This window comes from Sus scrofa, chromosome 1 (genome assembly GCF_000003025.6).
Source record: "Sus scrofa isolate TJ Tabasco breed Duroc chromosome 1, Sscrofa11.1, whole genome shotgun sequence".
In the NCBI taxonomy this organism is placed as follows: domain Eukaryota; kingdom Metazoa; phylum Chordata; class Mammalia; order Artiodactyla; family Suidae; genus Sus; species Sus scrofa.
Window position 1 is genome coordinate 221,027,541 of NC_010443.5, and position 21,487 is coordinate 221,049,027.

The 21,487-nt window shown below is 42.7% G+C and overlaps 1 protein-coding gene across 25 annotated transcripts in view; it reads right to left on the reverse strand.

Annotated features, from left to right (window-relative positions):
- The window catches only part of KANK1 (KN motif and ankyrin repeat domains 1), a 203,834-nt gene that overhangs the window by 12,499 nt on the left and 169,848 nt on the right, over positions 1–21,487 (reverse strand). For 17 of the 25 annotated variants that reach the window (XM_021064459.1, XM_021064463.1, XM_021064415.1 and 14 more), the window contains 3 exons: positions 15,034–17,706; positions 1,178–1,375; positions 407–515 (listed from right to left, as the gene is read on the reverse strand). In XM_021064459.1, the coding sequence (XP_020920118.1) occupies positions 407–515; positions 1,178–1,375; positions 15,034–17,706 (2,980 nt within the window). Of the gene's footprint in view, positions 1–406; positions 516–1,177; positions 1,376–15,033; positions 17,707–19,726; positions 19,864–19,927; positions 20,387–21,487 lie in introns of those variants that run through there. The other 8 variants (XM_021064530.1, XM_021064505.1, XM_021064452.1 and 5 more) reach the window with 6 other exon arrangements.

Below are 21,487 nucleotides of genomic sequence, written 5' to 3' on the forward strand. Positions count from 1 at the left end.
GCTAAGCAAAAACAACCCATTGTGAAGGAATGGATGGCTACCCCTGGCCCATAGAATGATGCTCTCAGTCTCTTTGTGGCTGAGGTCTGACACAGCTTAAGGACCAGCTGTCCAACAGTGCAGGGAACCTGCCGTCTGCTGCTTTTGTTGAAGGCCATTTGTTTCAGATCAGAGGTGAGAAGATGTAAACTACTCAGCTTCATCAGGTATCCTTTCAAGAGAGAAATATCCTCAAAGACAGCAAGAAGAGAGGAGAGAAGCCCAAATGCACCTTTCTGAGGAGGCAATCTTCGGTTACCCAGATGCGGCAGCAACCCAGACTAGGCATCTTTAAATATGACTTGAGTAGGCAGGAAGCAAAGGAAACAGACCATGTATAAACACGAGTACCACCATCTGTCCTTACCCTCCATTAATGCCAACAAACTGAAGATTCTTCTTCGCTCCATTTGAATCTTTGTTGGCATCTTTCTTCTTCATGATGGACTTCAGTGTACTTTCGTTATTTGTACATACTGTGGAAAAGTGAATCACGGTGGTCAAAATTAATATAACTCATACCCATAGAAGTGAACAGATACTCTTTCTTAATGTACATTTTTTTACTCATGTAAATATAAATCCTGGAGTGTATATATGAGAAATTTTCTCAAAATCCATTGGAAAGTTGTATGTATGCAAAAAAAAAATAATTCAAAGTTCTATTAATAATGTCTGTTAAATGGAAAAAAAAAATCCATTAGTCCTTCCAGACACAACAAAAGCAGTGACAACTACCATCTATAATCAGGCTTTACTGTTTATAAAGTAATGTCATGTCTCACTTGTTCCTCAAAAACCATCTAGGCACTACAATAGCGATTATCATTAATCTTTTTTTCTTTTCCATTGAGATAACCTGGAAAAAATTTATGCTTGCCAGACTGTGAAAAAGTGAAATGCTGTTCAAAATATTTTATAATTTGCAACATCAGGTGAGTTTTCTTAAGGGGACTGCATGGCTTTCTTTGATAATCAAAGTTATTACAGGCCTACCTTCCTAACAACCGTGTAATCATTCTTCCAGGACAATTTATAAGGCACACTGGTATTAGACTGGAAGGTATTAGAATGGAAGGCTGACAACTCTGGTCCTAGAATCCTGATGCTGAGAAAGGCTGTGAGTGGAGAAAATTACCATAGAGGCCAGCGGCTATCTGGTCATCTGTCAGGTTCACTGCAGACAATGTGGTTTCCTGAGGGGGGAAGGTATCCTGGCCGCTGATGGGCTTCCCTTCCGTGGTCCCCACCTCTTGCTCATGCTGGGATGTCTGGGGGTTTAATGGTCCTCTTGACTGAAGGCTTCCACACTTACAGGTATATTCCAAATTACTGCCTATCAGGAAGGAGAAGGGTGTAGAATATATATGATGCTAGAACCAAATAAAATGGACTAAACGGTTTAAAAAAAAAAAAAAAAAGCTGCCTGCAACTCATTTTCTCAAGTGCTTTTCTGGTGTTTTCTTTTTGAATACGTGGCACTACTATCCAAAGCCATCCAAAATCAAACCCACAAGGCCTTCTTGACTCTAGTCCCTTCCCTTTATGACCCCATCTGAAGGGGTCATTCTAACTCCACAGTGCCTCTCTTCCCTCTGTTCTGGTGCCACCACCGAGCTTGGTCTGGGCCACCAGCGTAGCATCCTGTCTGCCTCTTTCCCTTCACCATTTTACCCTCTCCCACGGTGCTGCAGAACAGAACACCCACTCAGCTCAAATCCCATCCTTAACTCCAGCTAAAACAAAACCTCAAAAACCTAAAAAGTTCCCCACCACTCTGGCAACGTAGCCTATGCCGCTCAGCCAGATATGCTACACCACCTGCCATGTGGCACCAACTTATCTCCCCAAGTTTATCTGCCACTACACCTGTGGTCCTTTTTGGGGTGGGGACTGCATCCAGTATGTGGAACCCACAGTGTAGAAAGTGGGGTCTCCTCTTCTAATAGCATGTCCGCCCTGCTTACCCTCCTCACCCTCCCACCACTCCTCTTCTGAGCCTTCCCTCATCTCCCTACCTGAAATCCACTCTCCTTTCTTTGAAAGCTCACAGCCCATCTTTAAGACTCTCTTACAAGATCTATAGTACAAAGTGCTAGCTGATTTTTGTGATTCTCTTAGATTCCTTTCTTGTCCATAAACATTTTGAGGGCACCACACATTTCTAATCGACTTTGTTTCTCTCACATCTTAGATATGCTTTTGCATACATTAGGTACTTAATAGGTCCTCACTGATAAGGCAGAAAAATTCGATTAAGTATTATGTGATAATGCACATAACAGAATTTTCAATGTGGTTGATATGGAAAGACCTTTATACTCTATGGTTAAATGAGAAAAACATAAAATTCTATGTATGGTATGATTCTATATGTACATATACATATATACATACATTACATATATGCTATCTGGAAGCTATGGTAATTTAAACTATTCTCTGTATTTGCCATTTTTTTCCTATAGCGAATATTAACTCTTCAAAATCGCTTAAAAGGAATTAAAAAATTCTTTGACTTAGCAATTTGCTTTCTAGAAGTTTTACCTTAAGGATGCACAAAAAGATATAAAAGGAGGTTCACTGTTTTCATGTGTAAAAAAAGAGGCAAATACCACAGAGTGCCAACAAGAAACTGGTGAAATAAGCTCTGGTACACTTACACAAAATAATTTAATTTGGCCATTAGAAATGTTGATATAGGTTATAATTACATATATATATATAATGTGAGTATTCTATTTATTAACATTGAAAAATGAGCATAATGTGTTGTGAGTTTTTAAAATAGGAAGAAAATAAACCTATTTTTTAAAATAATTATAGTGCTAAGTTTACGTATCTGTAAGGATATAAAATAAAGCTGTTTAACAATGTTTTCCTAAAGCTAGAGAATTACAGGTTGTTACATTTTTTCTTGTGTATCTATTATTTCCTAAATTATGTATTATAAACATAATAATACAAATAAAAAATTTATATCTACCCACAATGCCATGTGATAAGAATTTGATCACAACTTTCTTTTAAAGTAAAGTTTTGAAATCCATTATATTTTGAGAAGAAAATGAATTCAAGTACTGATTGTATTTTGAGGCAATCAGAAGTAAAAGATGATAAACTCAAAAACTGTTCTCTTCTCCTGCTGAATAGCACTGAGAACTTTGTCTAGATACTCATATTGCAACAGAAGAAAGGGTGGGGGAAAAATGTAATTGTAATGTATACATGTAAGGATAACCTGACCCCCTTGCTGTACAGTGGGAAAAAAAAAAAACAAAACTGTTCTCTTCAAGTCCATTGTTTATAAGCATCGCCTGGGATGTTTGCTAAAATGCAGATTTCCAGGCACTTGCTGCCAGAAAATCATTTTGAGGGTCTGGGTTGGGGGCCCAGTGATGTGCATTTCTGACACCCTCACTGACTCCCGCATACACGACTCTGGTGCAGGTGACCCACTTTGGAAACTACCGGTTTAAAATAACGAAATAACTACTAGTTTAAAAAAGGACTTTTCTTGTGGCTCACAGCATAACTACTTGGCATTGCTTCTAGAGTGGCTGTGGCTTGACCCTAGCTTGAGAACTTCCATATACCACAGAAAAAGAATTAAAAAAAAAAAAATCACACACACACACACACCCAGACAAAAGGTGAATGGAGGCAAAAAGTTCAAAGTGAGGCATCAGACATCATTTAAATTTTAATGTATTTCCAAGCTAAGGCTTTTGAAGGCTAAGGACATGCCTGAGGTCACAAAGCTGGACTGGAACATACCTTTCCTAATTCCGTGAATGGTACTTTGTCCACTAATCAACAGCACAGCACTCCCTCCTCTGGATCTTTAGCCACCGGAACTGCTGGGTGATTCCTTCACAAAACCACTGCCCTCCTCAGCACACACAGAAAGTACTGAATGCAGCCCTCCAAATAACCTTCAATGCCCCCATGACCTGATGTGTCCCCTAATAGCAAATAGGAAGCATCTCAAGTGCCTTGGCCTTACTTTAAGTAAACAAAGCAGGGCATTTGTCTTCATTCCTTCTTCTCTAGCTCCATTCATCATTATGTTGAAATTACTGCAGTAACCTCCAAAGAGTCTCAATAGTTAATCACTCCAAGTGCCAGAACACTTCCTAGAAAACACTTTCCCTAAGCACTTTCCATTCAAGAACCAATTGTGATTTTTTAAAATGCAAATATAGTAATAGTTTTTATTGTTACTGAACAGTTAAACATCCACAAAAGTAGATGAGTATAATAAATCCCTCTGTTCCCATCACTGGCTTTTCAATAATGATCACCAATCTGGTTTCACCTATACTTTCTTCACCCACTCACACTGGATTAGTTTGAAGCAAAAGCTAGAGATACTATCATTTCATCCATAAATATTTTAGTGTATATTCTTAAAACAAAGAACTCTTAAAAATAATTACAAATTGGAGTTCCCATCGTGGTGCAGTGGTTAACAAATCTGACTAGGAACTATGAGGTTTCGGGTTCGATCCCGGCCTCACCCAGTGGGTTAAGGATCTGGCGTTACTGTGAGCTGTGGTGTAGGTTGCAGACAAGGCTCGGATCCCACGTTGCTGTGGATCTGGCTTAGGCCAGCGGCTACAGCTCTGATTAGACCCCTAGCCTGGGAACCTCCATGTGCCGCGGGAGTGGCCCTAGAAAAGGCAAGACAAAAAAAAAAAAAAAAGTTACAAATCTAACACTATCGAAGTTTAAAAAAGATAATTTAAAATTATTGCTTATCTGGTCAGTATTCAAATTTCTCCAACTATCTCTTAAGAATTTTTAAGAGTGTTTGAATCAGAACCCTAATCTTATGTTTCCATTTGTTGCTACTGTTTTAAGTTATTTATTTATTTATTTGTTTTTTAGGGCCGATCCCATGGCATATAGAGTTCCCAGGCTAGGGGCTGAAGAGGAGCTACAACTGCCGGCCTACGCCACAGCCACAGCTGTGTCTGCGATGCACACCACAGCTCATGGCAACGCTGGATCCTTAACTCACTGAGCGGGGCTAGGGATTGAACTCCCATCCTCATATATACTAGTTGGATTCATTTCCGCTGAACCATGACAGATTTACTCTAGGTTTTATGTCTTAATCCAAAGGTTCTCTTTCCTTATAAAAAGAGCTTTAAAAGATAATTTTAAATTGAAACATAATTTATAAAGAATAAAATGAATAGACTTTAAGTGCAGAATTTGATGAAATTTGGTAAATGTACACATCTGTTAGCACCTCCTAATTCAGATAAAGTATTTCTAATGACCCAGTAAATCCACACTCTCCACCTCCTGCCCTTTTCTTTCTTTCTTTAGGTTTTTATTTTTTTATTATAGTTTATTTACATTGTTCTGTCAATTTCTGTGTACCTTTTCTTTTTCTTTTTTTGGCTTTTTAGGGCCGCACCCATGGCATATGGAGGTGCCCAGCCTAGGGGTTGAATCAGAGCTGTAGCTGCAGGCCTATGCGACAGCCACAGCAACATGGGATCTGAGCCACATCTGCAATCTACACCAAAGCTCATGGCAACGTCAGATCCCTGACCCACTGAACAAGGCCAGGGATCGAACCCACATCCACATGGATGCTAGTTGGATTCATTTCCACTGCGCCACAACAGGAACTCCCCTCCTGCCCTTCTTAAGATAATCTCCCCACCAGAGGCAATCATTCTTCTTCCCCAAAACTTAGTTTTATAAATTAGGGCTTTTTAAAGCTTCTCTCACCAAGGTCTACTCTCTCAAGCAGGCATGTGAGGGTCCTTCATAGGGACAGGATTGCTTCTTCTTGCCTTGGGTAGTGCTCAAATACTTCTACTCTCTACTGACTCAGAGTGGGCTGGTGACTTAATTGCTCTCACCACTATGCCTGTCTTACGAGACTGTCCTATAGGCCTAGAATTCCAGCTTCCTTTATAACAGTAGAATTCTACCCATTCTCAAGGCGTGGCACCATTTCTATTTACTCTGTGGTATTTTTATATGATACCAATTCCCCCTCACTGTTCCGCAGCACTCACTGAACAGGCCAGAATATACTCTCCCCTCCACTGGGTCTCATGTGTGTCCCCTCTGTGAGGATATAAGCTCTTGGACCCTCTGTGCTACGTTCTTTTTTCTTTTTTTTTTTAAGGGCCACACTTGAGGCACATGGACATTCCCTTCCCAGGCTAGGGGTCAAATTAGAGCTACAGCTGCCAGCCACGGCCACAGCAACACAGGATCTGAGCCCATGCCTGCAATCTACACCACAGCTCATGGCAACGACGGATCCTGACCCACTGAGTGAGGCCAGGGATCAGGCCCCACATCCTCATGGATCCTAGTCGGGTTCGATTCCGCTGTGTCACAAAGGGAACTCCCCCATGCTACAGTTTTATCTGGAGTCATTCTCAGTGCTCTGATCAGTGTTAGACAGTGAAAAGCCTTCAGTAAGTGCCTGTGTAACTCCATAGAAAGTCACAGGGATTCTGTCAAGACTAACCAGCAAGGCAAAGAACAATTCCAAATGTTAGGCTCATTCTCATTCAATGCATCAGAGGGAATTTGTCACCTTTATTGCCAGAAAATGTCTTTTGGATGGTGGTGAAATTTTGACTGCTCTTGAGTGACCCAGAAACAACTGCCTGAACTTGATAAAGACCCACTATGGTTAGAGGGCACACATAAGATGACACATGCACCAGCCTAAGCCTCTGACAAGTGACAGCTGTGTTCAAGGAAAACACAGGCAAAGTGCAGTCAAGAAAGCCAGAAATAAAATGACCAACAAGGGAGTTCCTCTTATGGTGCAGCAGAAATGAATCTGACTAGTAACCATGAGGTTTTGGGTTCGATCCCTGGCCATGCTCAGAGGGCGAAGGATCCAACATTGCCATGAGCTGCGGTGTACGTCGCAGACACAGATCCCACATTGCTATGGCACAGACCAGCAGCTGTAGCTCCAATTAGACCCCTATCCTGGGAACCTTCATATGCCTAAAAACAAAACAAAACAAAAATGGCCAACACAATTCAAAAGTCTCAATCCTGGCTGCCCTTTACAGCGACCTGAGTTGGGGGGTGATGCTTTCAAATACAGATACAATAAACAATCCGCAGGTGGGACCAAGTATTAGTAGTTTTTAAAAGCTCTGCAAGTGATTCTAATGTGCTGGGATGAAGAACCAGTGAATTAAATTAACCCATCAAAAATTTGCTGAAAACAATGTAAAACTTGACTGCTATAAAAAAGAGTTTAGACTTCCCTCTGATTTCACTCCATCAACTGGCACCATGTGAATTAATTATTAGGAATTTACTGGTAGTTTGGTTAGCAGCCCTAGACCACTAATGGCAGAAATCCTTAACAAACAGTAAATGCTCCACAAACAATAAGCATAAAAACAAGAATAATCACCAAACACCTTCAGGATTCTGGCACTCTGGCCGCACTGCTCAAAACTCCCACCTGGGGGGGGCAATGGTTTCTGAAGGCACCACTGGGGAGAGAGTAATGGGGGAGTGGGCAACTGTGCAGTCTTCCAACATTAATTCAAACTTACAATGACCATAAATGCCAATAAAGCATGAGCTTTGTTTTACGACTTGACCAGATTAGTGATACTAAAAGACAGCAAATGATAGAAATCTCAGTGTTCTGGAAAATAAGAGCACCCTTGAAGTATTACTTCTAATTCTAAAGTACATTGAGCATTTAATATATGGATAATTATACTGCTAGCTAAGGCAAACTATAATGAAAAATAACTTAAAAGGAAAATCTCATGTGTTTGACTTTAGAAATGTTAAAGGAAAAACATGATAAAGCAAACTAGTTTATATTAAAAAAAAAAAAAATCAGGCAGATCCCATCATGGCACAGGCGAAATGAATCCGACTAGGAACCATGAGGTTGCGGGTTTGATCCCTGGCCTTGCTCAGCGGGTTAAGGATCCGGCATTGCTGTGAGCTGTGGTGTAGGTTGCAGACGTGGCTTGGATCTGGCTTTGCTGTGGCTCTGGCCTAGGCCAGCGGCTACAACTCCGATTAGACCCCTAGCCTGGGAACCTCCATATGCCATGGATGCGGCCCTAAAAAGACAAAAAAGACCAAAAAAAAAAAAAAAAAAAAAGTCAATGAAAAATAGAGCTGGAGTTTTCAAAGAGATCACCTTCTCCAGTTTCCTCCGTGATACTTATCCATCCAGAATGGGTATTAGTTGTTGGTATATAGCGATGTGTTTCTAAATTTGTCAGAAAATAGACTTTTAAAAAATTTATTAAAATGGATTTTAAAAGTTGTTCTGTTTATGTACCACAAATCTTGTGGTATGTTAACTCATATTTTTTATATATAATGCCAGTGCTTTCTGAAAACACAGTGATGAACAGTGTGGCCAGCTAATTAACTATGTTGTGACAAATTTTCAGTTAAACATTCTGACTTTTATCTTGAAAGAACATCTAGCTTACTTGTCAAAAAAAGGTAGGACTGAAATTTCTGAGTCATAATGGAGACCATTCAATCATTTAGGCATTTTCCAAAAGTATATAAAACTACTTCTAGTTTTTCCATAAGGAAAAGGGCTTGAGCATAAGTTCACCCCTTTCAGCCCACATGCTGGTTTGGGGAACAGATAGTAGAGATTTTCATAAAGGATCATCTTCTTTATTTGTATATATTACTTTTAGGGGGAAAGTATACAGCTTTGATGGAGGAGAGAGGACAATCCCTGTCTGTTTGTAGGCTCACCTCTCAGAACCCTGCCTGAATATCAGTGCATGTGGCCACCAACATCAAGTCACTAAATGGTAAGAGCCACAGTGTAGTAATTTCTAGGGCCATTTTACTATTTCCCTGGGAACATACCAGACAGCTGTCCTGAATGTATCTAAAGTGTACTTAGAAATTAAAATGCTAGTGTGGATTAAGAATCAGATTCTCCCTCACCCAAACCCCACCCACATTTAATTATACACCATCCCAGGACTTGACCCAGAAAACCCACACTGACAGGCTGCATAAACTCAACTTGGGTTAAGCAGATATGCTCTGCGTTCTTCCAGATAAAGCTAAGGTCGTCCTCTCCACGCTGAGCTCATCTCCTCCCTAAATGTAAGAAAGCTTAGACTGCAGCTGAATTCTTCAAGCACTTTTATTTTCATATTATTTAGTGGCTAATATATACCCTCATAGGTTACCATTCATACTTCTCGTATATGTGTCTTGGCTTCCCAACTGGACTGCAAATTTTTCAGGGCTTATACCATTTTATACCTCTGTTTCGCACCCACACTTTGCATATAGTTGACAATGAATGCATAGCTACTAAGGGACCTGAAGAGAGATGGGGAAAGAGCAGACTTTAAATGTCTTTACTGAGGTATGAACGACTTGCTGACTGTAGGAAAAACAGTTGTAACCATCTTTCGATACCAACAATTCCCTTTATTGTTTATGACTGGACATCCAGAAACTGAAAGCCATTTCTGTCCTCAAAAACCACCCATCTCCATGCCTTCGCCAGAAATACTTTAGAGATTCATTCAAAGTGTCAAAGTAAACTTGCATCTTTCCCCAAAGTGCAGACATTTACTTTACAATACTCATTTAAAATGATAAAGCATTGGTTTAAAAAGGAAGATTTTCAAACAAGATTTTCATTCAACTGAAGGGCTCGCAAAGGTGGTGGACAGATTTTAAATCTTTGTAAAAGATGTTCCTCAGGGCTGAAGTGTTTTCCCCCAAGGTCTGTAATCAGTCTCTGAGGATCAACTATATTTTTTGAGAATCCTATAAAAAATGTGCACTTCCTTCACAAAAATTCCAAACAGAAAATGGTCCATGAAGCTGTGGAGCCCAGGTGAATAAGACTTGTTTCGGAGTTCCCGTCGTGGCGCAGTGGTTAACGAATCCGACTAGGAACCATGAGGTTGCAGGTTCGGTCCCTGCCCTTGCTCAGTGGGTTGATGATCCGGCGTTGTCGTGAGCTGTGGTGTAGGTTGCAGACGCGGCTCGGATCCCGCGTTGCTGTGGCTCTGGCGTAGGCCAGTGGCTACAGCTCCGATTGGACCCCTAGCCTGGGAACCTCCATATGCCGCGGAAGCGGCCCAAGAAATAGCAACAACAACAACAACAACAAAAGACTTGTTTCGAGGCTGTTTATTCCAACACTATTTCCTTGAAACAGGGCCTGAGAGTGCCTGTTAAGTGGTTGGTGGTAGCAGTGGGTGGCAGCAGAAAACCCATGACTTGTGGAAAAAAGTTTCCCAGATGAATCTGATGGGCAGCCTGGTTAAGAGTTACTTTTATAGAATAATTCTGCTGAAAGGACCCTAAGCAAGACAAATCTAATCCTACCCTCTCATGACACAGGAGGACACAGCAGCTCAAACTCCCCTAAAGTGTTACAGCAAGTTCCTGGGCAGCCAGTACGGGAAGTCAGCATTTCTAACCTCCTGGTCAACAGACTTTCAATGACTTCATGCCATCATATACTCTAGGGTTCCACAAACATTTGGTTTGGATTATTCGATGCTCTTATAGCACTTATTGAAAGAAAAATTTTGAATTTAATAAAAGGTACTAGGACAAGTAAACAGTATATGATTTGAACTAAGAAAACAAACTAGAAATGGTATTTTGTAGCAAGGACTCTTTTCCCTGCTTTTGCTTTGACTCGGACCTCTGTCTACAAAATTGCTTTCACAGTCATGGGAATGACTTCAAGTTCATAAATTTTTTTAAGCAAACCCAAGACAACTAAGAGTGCAAATATGGAAGCTGATTTAAAAAGCAGTTCTTTTATTTGAGTATGAGTGATGAGTTTTATATAAATCATGTGGCAGGCAGTTAAGTTCCACTGTTACAGATAGTTTTGTTTGTTATTTGCTCAGAGACAGTTAAATATTTTTAGAGTGTTTGTAACGGCAAATCATTTGTCTAGAATTTTCTCTCTCCTCTGCCCTCTTTCCAGAGGGGAAAAGGAAAAGAAAAAAAGAAATATTGATCCACTCCTCAAACCAAAACAATCCAACTGATTTACAGAAAGAATAAACATTTCTATCCCCGAGGTTTCTGTGAGGACAGAAACTTACTTTCTCTTAATTTTTTAAGTCAATGAAGAAAATATTAAATACATGAAATTACCAGGAATTAAAAAGTACTTGACAGATCACCTTTGGTCTCCACCAAACTCCAGCTGCATCACAACTCTGACATTATCTCTTTTTTTTTTTCTTTTTGTCTTTTTTTTGCCATTTCTTGGGCCGCTCCTGCGGCATATGGAGGTTCCCAGGCTAGGGGTCGATTCGCAGCTATAGCCGCTGGCCTACGCCAGAGCCACAGCAACGCAGGATCCGAGCCACGTCTGCAACCTACACCACAGCTCACAGCAACGCTGGATCCTGAGCGAGGCCAGGGATCGAACCTGCAACCTCACGGTTCCCAGTCAGATTCGTTAACCACTGCGCTACCACGGGAACTCCGTGACATTATCTCTTACGTTCTGAAAAAATGTTGGTGATGTTTCACGGGAAAAAAACATAGGAGAATAAGTATGATTCAAAATATTGTCCAAAAAGAATGTCTCTGAAATATAGCCCCTCACACTCATACATACCAAACACACAGGAGTCACACCATGAGCACGTGAGGGGGGCTCTCAGAATTTTATGTTCTTATGAACTATTAATTTGTTATGAGAGCGTGTATTCCAGTTACAACAACAAGAAACTGAAAAGAGGTGTTAGGTATTATTATTATGCTGCTAAAAATAATGCTCTTTTGCATACTAAAAAGTGATACCCTCAAATCTTCAACCCTAGGAAGAGTGACGAGAATTCTCTGGGTTGAGTACTAACACACACCTAATTTAATTTGAGGTGTGGTTTTCAGCTTTGACACAGATTCCCAAAGAATCTGAATTGAAAATTTATTCTACTCCTTTTGTGCTTTCCCATTTTTATCTTTGTATTTCTTTACCTTGATAAAACTGTTAGCTAGGGAGGTGTAATAATTAGGGGGTGGGGGAAGCCAGAGTCATGAAGATAAAAATTTGCATTAAAAACACAAAACTGGAGTTCCCGCTGTGGCTCAGTGAGTTAAGAACTTGACTAGTAAATCCCTGAGGATGTGGGTTAGATCCCTGGCGTTGCTGTGAGCTGTGGTGTAGGTTGCAGACGTGGCTCAGATTCTGTGTGGCTGTGGTGGCAGCTGCAGCTGTAATTCAACCCCTAGCCTGGGAACTTCCATATGCCCTGGGTGTGGCACTAAAAAGCAAAAAAAAAAAAAAAAAAAAAAAAAAAGCAAACACACACAACTCTCTGTGGCATTTTTGTCTGGCAATTTGCTCTAGATCTACAGCTCCATTTCTTGCAGTATGAGAAACAGTTAACAGCAATGACAGCCAGCATTTTTTGAGCATTTATACTCTGTGCTGCAGATTACTCCAAATGCTTTACTCACATTAACTCACAAAATCTTCCTTTCAACCCTGTGAGGGAACAAAGACAACCTGTCCTAGTGCCAGAGAAGGAATTCGAACCCAGAATACCGACCTAGTCTGGTGCCCAAACTTAAATTTTTAAACTAAAATACTAGGTTCACATAAGGGATCATGTATATGCTCTTTTTGGTGACGTCGAATTCACATTTCCTACCATTTGATTTGGGGAAGAAAGTCTGAAATGAATACCTTCCCAGACTGCACTTCCTTTCGGCACACACACAAGTGTATTCTAGATTGTATGTGAGCACTCTTCCTCACTCTTACTGCACAGCGTGCGCAGTAAGCCAGAGTGCCTTCTGACACATCTTCACCCCTCACAGCCCACAGAGGTTGACAGTCTTTACTGTATGAAGCTACTTTCCTTTCCAGCCCATAGAAAAGACACCAGATCACACAAGTTCAATGCCCTGGGTTGAGTTCCTAACCTAATTCCTTCACTAGAACTTTAAAGCAAAATACAAATATGATGAGAATTACAGAGATACATTAAAGTTGTTCTTGCAAGCCCTGAGAGGGAGCTGCCACTATGATCAAATAAGTGCTACAAAAAATATTTATACTTTTGTCCATGAATACCGTAGGTCTTGTTCATTTTAGCTGATGAATTAGGTGTTCATTTGTAGGGTCAGATCTAAACAGTGATGTCTGGAATGTCAGTGTGACTGGAAATAGACCAAAAAACACTGTAACACAGCCAGGCAAAACCTCATCCCTGGTCTTGATGCTCAGGGTGTCAGGCAGAATTACTCCAAGGGCACAGCTGAATATTTTTGGCAAGAATGTGAAATAGAAACCCTGGTTTGGGGAGGAGGGAGGAAGGCTGGCAGGAAAATGCTCTTACAACGGATGATCCACAGGACCATCTGTGTCTGGAGGTATTTAAGACTTTCGTTTTGACTTCAACATCTGACATCATGATGTTTAACAAGGAAGTGGAAAGACATATTATTAGTTACTTAAGACCCTGCGTCAGTCCATACAACCTTTTAATCCTCTTTACTCCAAAATGACTCCCCTGCACATTTATTAGACTCCTTTGATTCCAAAAGGCAAAAATCTGTCACACATCAGCTGTCACTCTCATGTTCATTTTTTTCTTCCACAATAAGCCATCTGTTCCACAGCACAGTTACTAAAAACTAACACTAATTCAGGTTTGCAGGTGAAACTGTGGAATATATAAAAATAATCTATTTGTCTTTTTTTTTTTTTAAACCATTGCCCTTTTGGCTATCTGTAAAGGGAAACAAAGTAGTTGAAATTTTTGTTTGTTCACGTAAAGCCTCTATGGTATGTTTTCAGATGAAATTAAATTTAATGCATACTATACCAATCATGTGAAACATTTTAATTCATCTTAGGTGTAGCATTTGGTCAGAGTAGAGAGTTTTTATTAGCTTTCCAAACCTCATAGTTCCTTACATCAACAAAAGAAACGGCACTGGACATGCTAGAAGCACCACCTCAAGGATGACAAAAGCCACTCTGCTCACTGCAGGTTAAGGATGAACACACTGACAACCTGACAGGATGAACATCCTCTGAATGCCCATTTCACAATGAAGTATAAAGAAAGGTGACCTTCCTTCCTCAGGTGGAAAGCCAGGAATGGAATCCAATTGTAGGATAATATGCTCAATTAGAACCACATGCAACTGATAACAAGGGAACTCATTTTAGTGAGGCTCTTGGGAAACGGCACGTGTCACCAAATTTTCTACGTTAATTTTTCCATTATTCGTCTCAATTTCAAGAAAAGCAGGGGTGAACAGGAATCCCAATGAATAAGGGAAAATAGACAAAAATTTAAAATGTAAGCACCTAACAAAATGAACAGTGGGAAAGAGCTCCCTTCCCTCAGAGCTCTGGCTCAGGGACCCTAATCAGAGAGGCCTTCCTGGACCACACCATCTCCAACAGGCCCCACCTTTCCACCACCACCCACTGTTCCTCGCAGCATACATCACCTCCTGACATTTTAGGTACACTGTTTACTGTCTGTGCCCCAACTGGAATGTAAGCACCATGAGAACAGGCACCTATACTTATGCTTGAAACGGAGCAGGAATTTAATCATTAGTTGCTGAGCTAACCGATTAGAAACACTCCTACCAGTATTCTGATTGATAATATACTGGTCATTGTGGTTACAAACAGTGCAGCAATTTTTTTTGCAGGCCTTCCTGTAAAAAATGAGCAGGTAAATAACTGAAAGAATCTACTGAAGCAGCAGCCCCAGAAAACAGTTCCAACACTAGTTTCTTCTACGAGCCTTAGTCCCTAGCCAGCACCAATGAAACTATCAGACAATGAGAATCAGGCAAACTACTTATGGATTTAGAGTCTTAGTTTTCGCCTACCAATTACCATTCTAGAGCTTTCTCCAGGGCTCCAGAAAAATGGCTCCAGGGGTTTGAAAACAATCTCTACCTCCTAGATTTCCACTGGGCCCATCCTTCCTCACCCTCAGGAGTGCCACCTACCTGTGACCTTACCCAGGCTGGTTTTCAGGAAGTCAGGGGGCCTGAGCTCTTCAGCGCTTGCAGATTTCATGACAGAGTTGATGGATGACAGGGTGCTGATGAGCTGGGAGTTGAGGGAGCCAATCTGCGAGTGAGGTTCCCCAAAAGCCTCTGCCAATTCACTATAGTTCTCAGCCAGCAACGCCTGCTGTTCTGCCAGCAACTTCTGGACACGTTCGATGTAATGATCCAAGCCTGTCACCGTTCCCGGCAGAGCTTGGGGCTGGAAGCTCTCCACCAACTCTCCTACAGGTTCATCCCCAACACCTACACTCCTCCGGCTGCCTGTCAGCCGCACCGTCAACTGGGGAGGACCACAAGCTATGGTCCTCATTTTGAGACCAACTAGGTAGTTGTCGTTAATACTGATCTGCCCCACGCCAGACTCTTTGGTCTTTACAGCTGACGGTCTGTCAAACCCAGCATTGCCAGACAGCACCGTTCCAACTCCGATGGACCGTGTCTTGGCGGAGCTGACGTCCTTGACGCGGCCTTCTCCGATGGCCACCGTCCGCATCTCCACAGTCCAGGTGCTGGTCTGCTTGTCTGAGGTGCTGAGGGAAGTGTTGGTGCAGGAATCTATAAGGGTGGCCGTCTCAGTGTTGGTGAACTGGTTCACCTGTTCTAGAGCTGTACTGGTGTGCTGGCTCATAGTACGAGGCACTGCCATGACAGCAGCCTCCACCTGGCTGACAGCCTCCGTGTTCACACTCCGGGAGGCGCACTCCTTTGGAGAGGAGACAGTCACATCGACGGAACAGTCTCCACAGCCGATGGAGCGCACTTCTTTGAGATTCAGGTTGGTCTTGAGGAGTGCCAGGTCGTTCACGGACTCCTCTGTGTTGCTGCCTGTTTCACAGACACTGATGTCCACACCCACGCTCTTGTCGCACATCTCCACAGACCGCCCAGAACATCGGTCCTGCGTTTCCACCCTTTCCTTAACAATCCACCAATTCATGGGCAGCTCAGGCCCCACCACTTTATCCTCACAATCGGGCTGGCAGGAGATGCCCAAGCTATTTGTCTGTACGCAGGTCCCCACACATGTGTCAACCACGTCCACGTGACTGCCAGTCATCTGGTCTCTCGTCAGTACCACCGCCTCCACCATCTTGCTGAAAACAAGTGGCTGGGCCATCACGGCTTTGTCAACTTTTTTCCTCGATCCAGCAGCTTGCAGCTCTTGCTTGAGTTTAGTCATCTCCCGGTCATGGGTGGTTTCTTTCAGCTGCACTTCCAGGCGGTAGATCTTTTCCTTTAAGGCTTCTATGGTTTGCTGCTGTAGCTCAATTTCCTTGTCAGCTTCAGTGGTCACTCCAAGCATGGCCTCTGTCACGCTGACCCCAGAATTCCTTGTCTCAGTGACTGTCCCTACAGAGGCATCCTTACAAGACCTGGCACCCCTGTGATACACGACAATGTCGTCCATGTTCTCGTTGGCGCCCACAGCCACAGACCGGCATTCTCGAGGTCGACACTCCCCGTTCTCCCTGACCTCTGAGGAAGCCTCATAGCTGCTATCCTGGATCTTCTGCTCCAGGGCTTGCATGTCTGCTGTGAGCTGCCGGAACTCCTTTATCCTCTGTGTGCTCTGCTCCACACTCTCCATCTCTTCCTCCTCATAGTCAATGTATAACTCCCCACCACTTCTCCTGGTCCTGGAGAGCTGTTCTAGCTGGGATGCGTTCCCAGCACTGTAGGAACGCTTTCTCACACCACAGACATCATTCTGGGATGCAGCTCTTTGGTTTTTCAGCTGTGAAGCCAACTGCCTTTTCTCCTCTTGCAAGACAGAGATCTTTACCTGGAGCACAGGGATGGTTCGCACCTGCTCTTCTAGCTCCTTCAGGCGTTTCAGAGCAATGGCCATCTGCTCACGGATGTGCTGCAGGTGCATGGGGCTCACGTTGGTCACTGGAGTGGAGATCCCTGAGCTCAGAGGGCTGTGGCGGATGGAGCTCCCCATGGAGGAAGTGGTGGCAGGAGCTGGGGCATAGCCACCATAATCCCCGTTGCCTTGGTATCCGTTCTGAAGCTGGTACATGTTGTTATTGTGGTTTCCAGAACCCATAAAGGAGGAGAGGGAGCTCGTGGAGCCCATGCCTCCGAAACTGGCCAGCCTGGGCCTTCGGAACTCACTAGGTGCTATCTGCATGGTGACTCTCTCCTGTTCAAGTCTTCTCCGGGTCTCCATCAGAGTCTTGGTGACATGAAGGTTGTGCTTTGGGAGTTGTGGCGAGGGTGGTGGCAGTTGTCGACTTTCTGGGATGGTAAGAAAAGTGGGTGAGGTTTCCAGAGGGGCAAGTGGCCTTGGGACTGGAGTTGATGTAACTTGGCTTCTGGCTAGGAGGAAGCTGGGGCACTGCTTGTTGTCATCACTGTTGGACGATGAGAGGGATTCCGTGGAAGTCCATACACCTTGCTGACTAGGTGTGGCCCTGATTTCTGGGCATGGCACTGATGGCTTTCGTCTCTTCTGGATGTTCACTTTCCTGATGGTGTTTCCTTTCTGTATGTCATCTACGTATTTGAGGAAATCTAAGTCTAGTTGATAACCATAGGGAGTCTCCACAAAATAAGGATCTTTCTGTTCCCTGTCATGATCTCCATTCAGAACGTCATCTGCTTTTCCTAAGAGAGAGAGAAGAAAATATTAACATCATCTGTTTTTCCTAAGAAATAGAGTATTATAATGTCACACATAATGGTAAAAACTAATATTTGTGTATGTTGCAGTGTGATGAGCAGATTTATGACATACAAGTTTACCACCTATGTTCTAATCCTGAATCTACAACTTAGCAACTGTGTGGGAGAGTTAATACACTTCTAGGAACTTCAGTTTCCCCTGAGTAAAAATGGAAATACAAGTATTTAAATCAAAAGGTTGTTAGATGAATGCAAAGAGAAAATGATTTTTAAGAGACAGACATATAATAATTCCATACTAAATACTTCATTTTTTAAAAGAATGCATGAAAAAGACTTGAAAGCATTTTCAAATAGATAATTTCTTTTGTTGTCTACAGTCCCTTGAAGTGTAGATAACAGTCATTAGGATTCTTTTTTCATAAAGTGTACTCTGAGGCACAAAAAGCAAAAAGTTTTAAAATAACACACCAAGTCAGCGCAGGTCCAGGAAGCCTGGACAGGAGTTCTCCCACCTACTGCTCATTGGCAGACCACCCAGCCTCTTCTTTTGGCCACCTCGAGACATATGGAGTTCCTGGACCAGGGATCAGATCTGAGTCACAGTTGTGACCTATATCACGGTTGTGGCAACACCAGATCCTTAAGCCACTGTGCCAGCCTGGGATTGATCTGTGTCCCAGCACTCTGGAGACGCCACCGATCCCCTTGTGCCTCAGTGGGAACGCCCACCCAGGCTTTCTAAATGGTGGCCATTTCTAATGGGGGGGGGGGAGACACCAGCTGGAAGACAGACTTCAACTATACTTTGTGTCCCCCCTCTCCTTTTTTTTTTTTTTTTGGCTTTTTTAGGGCTGCACCCATGGGATATGGAGGTTCCTAGGCTAGGGGTTAAATTGAAGCTACGGCTGCTGGCCTATGCCACAGCCATAGCAACGGCAGATCTGAGCTGCATATGCGACCCACACCACAGCTCACGGCAACGCCAGATCCTTAACCCACTGAGCAAGGCCAGGGATGGAACCTGTAACCTCACAGTTCCTAGTCAGATTCTTTTCTGCTGCGCCACAACGGGAACTCGTGTGTCTTCCCTTTTAAAAACAAAACCAAACTATCCCACCAGAGGAAAACTGTTCCCCTCTTTGACTTCTGGACAAAACATTCACTATTCCAAGAATACCATTTTGCATCTCTGATGGATCCAAACAGATGCAAAGGAGAATGAAAATAAAGTCAAACCTATCCTCCAAATACTGGATCATGTGGCATTCAGTAAATGCTACTTTTGACTAAACCAAACATTTAGAAAAGGAAACAAGAACCTTTTAAGGCACAGATCTTGCTGCTGACCTGAGTTGTGCATTTCAATTTGAAAACCAAGGTCATTTTTGTTTGTTTAAATTGTAGGATTAAGTAATGTGTTTTCCTAGAGTCATAATAACAAGATCTGCATTTGGGAGCTATGCTAAGAACCCCTAAGTAATAAGGGAAAATGCAAGCTATCTGTACCCCTGCCACTATCCTAGGTATAAAAACCCACCTGACTGCTGTCAAGGTCCAGGTCCTTCCAACAATTTTGGCTGCTGGCTTGTGCTTCCCACCCTCAACAGTGCTAAATGCAACACGTGATAGTGTGAACACTGAGTAAATCTTTCGCCTCCATCCCCCCTCTTCCCTCCGAAATGTTGGAAAGAAAAGTACAAAAAAAAAAAAAAAAAAAAAAGCCAAGTAGAGGAATAAAAAGGTTATGTATTCATCATGTCCTCATTTAAAACATTAAATCATTCTAGCTGTTAGAATTTGGGCACTAGATTTCAATTCTAAACCACGTGGGAAAAGAATTCTATTTCAAAGAGGTGCTCAGCACCACTCATTTTCTAGTCTAAGGGCGAGCCGATGAGCGCTGCGCAAAAACTTGTGCTCATGGTAACAGAACGTGTCCTCCCTTCTTTCCTTTTAACTCCACATGGACAACACACTCACTCAAAATATGCGGCCAGACCTGTTTCCAGTGCTGTCTGAAATTCCACAAGCAAAGGAAAACTGCAGCTTTCACCCGTGCGGGTTGATTCTATGCTGGGTCGGTCAAATCCTCCCGGCCACTGCTCCAGCCGCCTGCCTGCTGGCGCACGCCTCGGGGATCAGTCCTGCCCGAGGCCCCCGCCACCCGCCCGCCACCCTCCACCCCCGGCCGAACACCTACCTTGCGCCCGCAGTATACCCTTCGGCCCTCCCCGTTGCCTGCACTCCAGCTCCCGGGCCCAGGCTCTCTACCTCCGCAGGGAAGGAGGTTGGACATTCGGGGAAACTTGGCCGGCAGCCACGCACACATGCCATAGGCTGGGTCCTCACCAATGAGGTCTCCGCCACGCTGACCCCACCCCCGCACACTCAGGCGCTAGGCATCCCCTGCTTTCTGCCTGCAAACAGGAAGCCGGGAGCTTTTGAAAATGTGCGTTCTTCTTGCCAGTTTTGCCAGGAGTCAAAATAAAGCCAGCAGTTTAAGCGTCTCCACAGAGAGGCTCTGTGTTTGCTGCACCAGTCCCTTCTTCATGAAAGAGTGTGTGTTCTCGTGTGGAAACTAAGCGGCCTCAGCCCCTAGTCACCTGAGGAAGTCGGAGGCACAATCCACCCCTCTGTTCCCCGCAGGTTCTCACAGCCCTGCCGCATGGGTTCCAGAGCAGGCAGGAAACTTTCCCAGTTCGGCTCAAAACCAGCAACGAGCTGTCCTTTAATAGGAATCTCAGCCGAGCCTCTGCCATTAATGACGATTTCTTTAAAAAAATTTTGTTGAAAAGCACCTTTTTCCAGTTACAAAAGTAGTACATGCGTGTTAAAAATCACTATGCTGCACACCTGAAACTAATATACTATAAAGCAACTACAAATTTTAAGAAAGAATGTTATGTACAGATCATTTAAAGAAAAAAAATATACTCCCATCTCACCATCTAGTGGCAATTGTTAATATTTTGGTGTAGCTCTTAGGTTTTTCTGCGTATTTTCCCGCTTAGGCATTTTCAGTGGGAAAGGTTAATTTTAGTTTATTTATCTTCAAAAACTTTTTAAAGAATGCATTAACAACAGGATTTAAAACGCAAATAAAACACATCACATTTTTCAGTGAAACTCCACTGGCCCATCTTTAGTTATTTCTAAAGTTCACAAAAGGCACAGGTCATGCTGAATTATTCTAAAGTGAACTCTGGACTTTTAAATCTGGGAATCTGGAGAGGTTAGAATTTAACTATGGTAAGCTTGATTATTTCCTAATATCACTTGAATCACACTGTCCTAAGAACTTCTAACTGAAATTTCATTCTAACTAAAAAAGCAAGATACTTTCTCAATGTGTCATTTTTACAATTATCCACAGCACAAATTATTCTACAGCTAAATTAGTGTCATAATTATTTTATCTTTGGTTTCTAGGGTACCTTTATATACACTGACACAAATAAGGCACTTATAGGGCCCTGACTTTTATACGTTTGTCTTTCCTCTTTATACTAGACTGTATCTTGAGAGCAACTAATTTAATTTTCAAAAGTCCCTTCTTTGCTCTCCCTCCCAAACACACACGAGTTAACAAGATGCTGTGAACAAAGATGTTTTAAAATGTTTACTAAAGGAATAACAATACACAGTATGTACATAAAACTTTGAAAAATATCTAGGAGTTCCTGTTGTGGCTTATAAGGTTAAGGATCCAACACTGTCTCTGTGAGGATGCGGGTTCAATCCCTGGCCTTGTCTAGTAGGT